At 42.0% G+C, this 7,583-nt stretch overlaps 1 protein-coding gene and 1 pseudogene across 4 annotated transcripts in view; one reads left to right on the top strand and one right to left on the bottom strand.

Moving 5' to 3' along the window:
- Positions 1-7,583, bottom strand: part of WDFY2 (WD repeat and FYVE domain containing 2) — a 207,638-nt gene that overhangs the window by 57,927 nt on the left and 142,128 nt on the right. For all 4 annotated transcript variants that reach the window (XM_014548300.1, XM_014548297.1, XM_005876935.2 and 1 more), the window contains exon 4: positions 1,864-1,918. In XM_014548300.1, coding sequence (XP_014403786.1) covers positions 1,864-1,918 — 55 coding nt within the window. The remainder of the gene's footprint in view (positions 1-1,863; positions 1,919-7,583) is intronic.
- On the top strand, positions 3,783-5,136 carry LOC102260651 (annotated as a pseudogene).

Here is a 7,583-nt window from a genome sequence, read left to right as displayed (position 1 = left end):
TGATGGCTGTTTGCAGGCTGGCCACAGCCCCATCAAGGTGGGGGTCCCCCCTGGGGTGCCTGGCCAGCCTGGTTGAGGGGCTGATGGCTGTTTTCAGGCTGGCCACAGCCCCTTCAGGGTGGGGGTCCCCACTGGGGTGCCTGGCCATCCTGGGTGAGGGGCTGAGGGCCGTTTGCAGGCTGGCCACAGCCCCTTCAGGTGGGGGGTCCTGCTGGGGTGCCTGGCCAGTCTGGGTGAGGGGCTGAGGGCCGTTTTCAGGCTGGCTAAGCCCCCCAGCGGGGACCCTCACCCAATGAGGGTGTGGCCAGCCTGGGTGAGGGCAGTTTGAAGGCTGGCCAAGCCCCCCAGCGGGGACCCTCACCCAATGAGGGTGTGGCCAGCCTGGGTGAGGGCAGTTTGAAGGCTGGCCAAGCCCCCCAGCGGGGACCCTCACCCAATGAGGGTGTGGCCAGCCTGGGTGAGGGCAGTTTGAAGGCTGGCCAAGCCCCCCAGCGGGGACCCTCACCCCATGAGTGTGTGGCCAGCCAGGTGAGAGGCTGATGGCTGTTTGCAGGCTGGCCACAACCCCCAGCTACCCAATCTCCCAGTGGAGGCTGGCTGGAAGCAGGTATCTGGGATTTATTTGTCTTCTATAATTGAAACTTTGTTGCCATGAGCGGAGGCCTCAGCCTGCTCAGGGCTGGCGGGAAGCTTGGCTTCCTCCATTGCCCGGGCAACCAAGCCTCCTGCTTGCTCCAGCTCAGTGGCTACCGGCCGTCATCTTGGTTGGGTTAATTTGCATATAGTCGCTCTGATTGGCTGGTGGGCGTGGCTTGGGCGTGGCAAAGGTACGGTCAATTAGCATCTTTGTCTTTTATTAGTGTAGATGACTGATACTCAATAAATACTTGATAAATGATCAACAAGTATTTGATAAGTGATATGTGAAAAGATTAAAGAGTAAATCTATAGGGAAATAAATTTTGGTTCAAAATATAAAACTAAAGAATGTAATTCATAGCATTTTCCCAAATCAGGATGGGTTGCTATGTCTCTGGAGGTATTAGAGGAAATGCTAGATGACCATGCAGGATGAACGAGATCAAGAGATTTGGATGAAATGACCTCTAAGTGTTAAAAGGTCCACCTCCTCCCCTATACAGTTTGGCTCAGTGGATAGAGCATCGGCCTGCAGACTGAAGGGTCCCAGGTTCGATTCCGGTCAAGGGCATGTACCTTGGTTGCGGGCACATCCCAAGTAGGGGGTGTGCAGGAGGCAGCTGATAGATATTTCTAACTCTCTATCCCTCTCCCTTCCTCTCTGTAAAAAAATCAACAAAATATATTTTTTAAAAAAAGGTCCACCTCTAATGTTCTGATGATCCCATGACATTGTTGGTCTGGATAATCCTTAACAAAAATTATTCCTGATCCATAGGACAGAAATGGCCTGTGGTACACTATCAATGTTGAAGATACAATACAACCACAATCCGCTCCCTTAGATAGTACAAACACTCTGAGCCTTTAAAACATTTAACCAAAAAAGAAATGAGCCTCATGTAAAGCAGCTCACTCTAACACTGGCCCGCTCCCCATGCCTGCTGCACTGTTAGGAGAAAACCAAAGGACAAAGGCTATGGGTTCTAGAGTCACACTGACCAGGTCAGGCCCTGCACTTTACCAGCTAAAGGACCACAGTCAAGTCGCCTTACCTCTTTAGGCCCCAGCATCTTACTTCTAAAACTGGGATAACATTAACTTCAAATTGCTGAAGTTTTGTTCCCCCTGGCTATTTTAAAGTAAGGCCTCTCTTGTGGCAGTGGAAGCCATCAAGAAACATTTCAAAGTCCAGGTAAATGAAAGCACTGCTCTCATTCCTACCTTGATAGTTTTTCACAGGAGTCATCTTGTTATAATCTTCTGATAAAATAAATTCCTACAAAAAAGAAGAAACATATTAAGCAAAAGGAAAATTTTTAAGTGAATAAGTATGTTTCGGTAAAACCAGATTGTATAAAGCAAACATCATCATAAAATTACATCTAATTCTATTTTGTATTTTAGTATTTTGCTAATCAACTCACTATTTTTGTACCTCTTTAAAGATGATGCTCATAACTGTGACTCAGTGCAATATCATAATTTTTACCTTATTACCTATGAAGTTGATCTTTTGAGTATGCATGTAAAGAAAACTGAATCAAGTTTAGAGTCATGATACTGATAAATTCTGAAGATAAACCTGATGCAAGTTATTTTTCTTTCAATAGTGCTATAGCTGAAAATTTGCAAGGCTGTGGCCAGTGTGCAAATAAATGTCAATCCTCTAACAGAGAAATAAATAGTTTAAAGATTTTATTTCTAATATCTATACTATTTCCCCTTATTATGAGCTTCTCAAGGCTGCATCTTACTCATCCCTGCATCACCAGGGCACCTGGCACAGAGCCTCAGCACAGTAGATAAGCAATAATACTGATTAAATGAATACATGAAAGGCATTTCCCAATTTGATGAGATTAATTTGAATGTCAAATTTACTCAAAGTAAATTTCTACAAGACACATATATACTCTTTGTGGGGGATACATAAAAGGGAGTGTGTGTTGCACCTATTCATTCACCTCATTTCGTCTCATCAGGTAGACATTTTGTCATCTCACGTTATCATGAGAAGAAGGGTGAGTACAGTACAATAAGAGATTTTGAGAACACATTCACACAATTTTCACTACAGTATAGTTAGAGTTGTTCTATTTTCTTATTAGTTATTAGTGTTAATCTCTTTTTGTGCCTAATTTATAAATTCAATTTTTTCATAGGTATGTATGCATAGGAAAAAATACAGTATACACAGGTTTGTACTATCAGCGGTTTCTGGCATTTACAGGGGGTTTTGCAGCATATGCTCTGCAGATAAGGAAGGAATACTGTGTTACAGAAACATTATTCATATGTTGATTTTCTCTTTAAATTAAGAGTGATTTAGAAAAAAATCTTATTTATAAGCAGTTATATTTATGGTTATCTTTTGTAGCTAATTTCTAGTGTTACTGGCTTATATTGAGAAAGCATTTTTATTTTTTTAAATGTAGTAAGATTGTATTCATGGTCAAGATATTAATGATTTTGAAAATGTTCTGTAGATATGAGAAAAGTGCTTTTTATCCAAAGTTCATGACCTATTTGTATATCTATTTAATGAAACTTGATGATACTTTTCAAATATTCGATATTTTTACTAATTTGTCTACTTGAATTTCAAATTCAGAAAGATATATAAAAAATGGGCTTTATTTTTAGTGTTTATTATTCTGATTATAAAAGTAATATGCTTATTGTCGAGAAACAAAAGCTATGAAACAATCAAGAAGGAAATTTAAATTGTCTATAACTCTACCAAATAGTGATAATTGCTGTTAATATATTGATTATTTTGCCTTTCAATTTTTCCCCTTGCAGACATTAAAACACGTTAAATTGCAATAGTGGTACTATTGATGTTGTTTGTAGCTCTCCATTTTAACTTAACATTATCACATGAATATTTTTGGTCATTAAACATTCTTTGAAAACATAAACTTAAGGGCTACATAATATTCCATTGGATGGCTATGTGAGATTTTGCCTAATTAGTCCCTGATTATTATATTTCTAAGACACCAGTTATTATAATCTGTGTTTCATTATTTTCTTTGAATGGTTTTCTAGAAATGGAATTATTGATATTAAAGGTACAACTACTTCTAAAGCTCTAGCTGCACATTACCAATAATTTTTCTAAATAGTTTGTGCGCCCGCTAATGTTTTGGCAAATCAAGATGTCAGTGCAGGAGTTGGCAGCCCAGTTCTCCATGACCCTGAAAGTGCAGGAGTACCTGACCCTCAAGGTGCTCTACGAAATACTGAACAAATGCTTTCGAGCTGCTTAGAAAAACATTGATGGTGAGACAAGCCATGTCACCATGGTGGTGGCTGAGTTGGAGCTGACCCTGAGCAGCTGCCCTAGCATGGACTTTGTGGTCAGCCTTCTGGATGGCGTGGTGGAGAAGCTCAGCATCCTGAAGAGGAAGGTGGTGGAGTCCATCCATGCCGAGAACAAGAGCGCCAAGCTGTGCAAATGCAAGATTGAGCACCTCAAGGAGCACAGCAGTGACCAGCCGGCAGCCACCAGCCTGTGGAAGCGGAAGCGCTTGGGCCGCCTGATGGTTGAAGCACCTGCTACACTCTCTTCGGTTACTACAACCGGGTGGTGAAGCTGGCGCGGCAGAGCAGAATGGAGGACTTGATGAACATCGAGATGTTTCTGAGGCCAAAGAAGTGGAGGAGTCTCTAGAGAGGCGCGAGACCGCCACTTGCCGGGCCTGATGCCACAAGTCCCGGCTGCTCAAGATGAAGAGTTGCCTGGAGTTCAGCTTAAGGATTCAGAAGTTCATTGAACTCACTCAGCAGAAAAAGAGACTGGACGCCGTGAGGCACGCACGGAAACACTTCAGTCAGGCCGAAGGGAGCCAGCTGGACGAGGCTGCCGGGTCATGGGCATGCTGGCCTTCCCACCAGACACGCACATCTCCCCCCACAAGGACCTGCTAGACCCAGCCAGGTGGAGGATGCTGATCCAGCAGTTCCGATAGGACAACTACCGGCTGCACCAGCTGGGGAACAACTCTGCTCACCCTCACCCTGCAGGCCGGCCTCGTGGCCATAAAGACTCCCCAGTACTATAAGGAGGACGGCAGCTCCAAGAGCCCCGACTACCCGTGTGCAGCCGCTCCCTGAACAAGCTGGCGCAGCCCCTGCACATGGCACACTGCCCCAACTCCTGCCTGGTCTGCAAGATCTTGGGCGACATGATGAACGAGAACAACCCACCCATCATGCTGCCCAACGGCTACGTCTGGCTGCGTCTACGGCTACAACTCTTTGCTCTCTATCTGTCAAGATGATATGGTTGTCTGCCTCAGAACCAAAGAGATCTTCCACTTCTTACAAACTGAGAAAGTGTACATCATGGAGGCCTGGCCTGCGCCCCTGCCTGCCGTGGTGTTTGTTTCTTGCGACCGATCCATGAGCAAGGACAGACACTTAGGAGCAGAGGAAGGAAGAGGAACAGCCTGTACTTGGGAACCACATTTGGATCTTAGGACTTGGTAACGGGAGTCGATTAGCTGATGCTTCTGGGAAGGACCCGTACCTTCCAGAGACTTGAGACCCACTGGACACCAGGGAGACTCCAAGACATTTCAGAAACAGTTTCCTCCCTCTTGCTAATGACCAGCCTTGGGAACAGGTGTGTCCTGCATATTTTTAAATTGCTATTATTTAGATAAAAATAGAATTTAAGAAATTTTAACACTCTAAAAAGTTTATTAGCCCAAAAATGCAATATAAAACCACAATGAGATATCACTTCACACCTGTCAGAATGGCTATCATCAATAAATCAACAAACAACAAGTGCTGGCAAGGATGTGAAGAAAAGGGAATCCTCATGTACTGTTAGTGGGAATGCAGACTGGTGCAGCCACTATGGAAAACAGTATAGAGTTTCCTCAAACAATTAAAAATGGAACTATCTTTTGACTAAGCGTTCCCACTTCTGGGAATATACCCAAGAAATGGATGGATAAAAAAGCTGTGCTAGCCCTAGCAGGTTTGGCTCAGTGGATAAAGCATCTGCCTAAAAACTGAAGGGTTGGTCCCGAGTTTGAATCTGTCAAGGGCACATGCCTGGGTTGCAGGCTCGATCCCCAGTATATGGGGCATTCAGGAGGCAGCCGATTAATGATCCTCTCTCATCATTGATGTTTCTATCTCTCTCTCCCTCTCCCTCTCCCTTCCTTTCTGAAATCAATAATATATATATATTATAAAAGCTCTGCTGCATTTACATAAAAAAACTGTACTACTTGGCTGTCAAAAAAGGAAGAAAATCTTACCTTTTGAGACAGCATGAAATTATTATGCTAAGTGAAATAAGCCAGTCTGAGAAAGACAAATACCATACAATCTCACTTATACGTGGAATCTAATGAACAAAATAATTTAACAAATAAAATAGAAACAGAAGCATGGATACACAGAGCAGATTAAGCTATCAGAGGGGAGAGGGGTTGGAGGACTGGGTGAAAAAAGATGAAGGGATTAAGCAAAACAATATATGTACAGGGGTTGGCAAAAGTAGGTTTAGAGTTATTCATATGAAAAATAATACAATAATTAATAAGCAATAATACAAGAATAAACTGTTTAGTGTCCTCACAACTGTAAACCTACTTTTGCCAACTTCTGTATATGACACATAGACATGGACAACAGGGTGGTAATAGACAGAGGAAAGGGGTTGGGGGAGGTGGAAGTGGCAAAGTGGGGATGGATGGAGTTGGAAAGAGACTTGACTATGGGTGGTGAGCACATGATGCAGTGTACAGATGATGTTTTACTGAATTGTACACTTGAAACCTATATGTTTTTATTAACCAATGTCACCCTGGTAAATTCAATAAAAAAAAATATTGGTTAGAGCAAAAAATAATTCAATCATGAGGAGAGGGAGCAAAGAGGGGGAGATGGGGGACACCAATATTGTCAACAATAAATTTAAAAATGATTCAATCCTTGTAGATATAAAATGTATTAACATAGAAGCTATATGCCTCTTAATTTCTCTTCTTAAAAAATTATAGTATATGGTCATTATAATAATCTATTTTTAATAACAAAAAATCACATTTTAAGAATTTTGACTAGAATTGCACTAAATCTTTAAATTCAGAAATAATTGACATTTAAGTCTTTTATGTATAATTAGCAAATTTCTTCAAGTAAGTTTCACATATTTCTTTTTAAGATCATTTTTAGTTTCTTATTAACTTCTATAAATGGAACTGTTTTTCTATTACTTGATAAACTTTGAGTAAAAAAGACAGATTTACAGGTGCTACTTTTGGACTAAAACTGAAAAATAGTGGTATCAATTCCTGGGAGAAACACTATGGACCCATTAAAAATCTTGTTTGTGACAGTTATAGGTAGGGTACTCAGTTACATAGGACATGTAACACAATCCAAAGACAGAATAAGGTACTATTCTGTTCTTAAGATTTAGAAGGAAAGACAGAAAGCATGTTTCAGATCAAATTAAGAAAAAAAGAAGAAAAGAAAAAAAATGGCAAGTCTGGTTAAGCTCCAATGTAAAGAGCTGTTACCAGTCATGTTTCCACTCAAATGAAAGGTATGGATTTCTTTTCTAGTCATCCTTAGACTCCAACCCATCACAAGCTCCCAGAGATGTCCTAGATTATTCTGTGAAACTCGGGAAGTAATGGAACAGAAGACTAGGATACATAGTACTGTGGTGTAGCTCTGGTTGGATCCAGGGAACCAGGCAAGAACCAGGAGCACAGTAAGGCCCAGGGGCACAGAGCAGCCCCGACCTGGGCCAAGTTTTGTTTCGTTTCTTTTTTTTTCTTTCTTTCTTTTTGTTTCTTTCTTATACTTTCTTTCTTTTCCTCCCTCCCTTCCTTCCTTCCTCCCTCCCTGCCTCCCTCCCTTCCTCCCTTCCTTCCTTCCTTCCTTCCTTCCTTCCTTCCTTCCTTCCT

Source organism: Myotis brandtii, unplaced genomic scaffold (assembly GCF_000412655.1).
Source record: "Myotis brandtii unplaced genomic scaffold, ASM41265v1 scaffold500, whole genome shotgun sequence".
NCBI lineage: Eukaryota > Metazoa > Chordata > Mammalia > Chiroptera > Vespertilionidae > Myotis > Myotis brandtii.
Note: the sequence above shows the minus strand (reverse complement) of the source record. Positions and strands in the feature narration are given on the sequence as shown.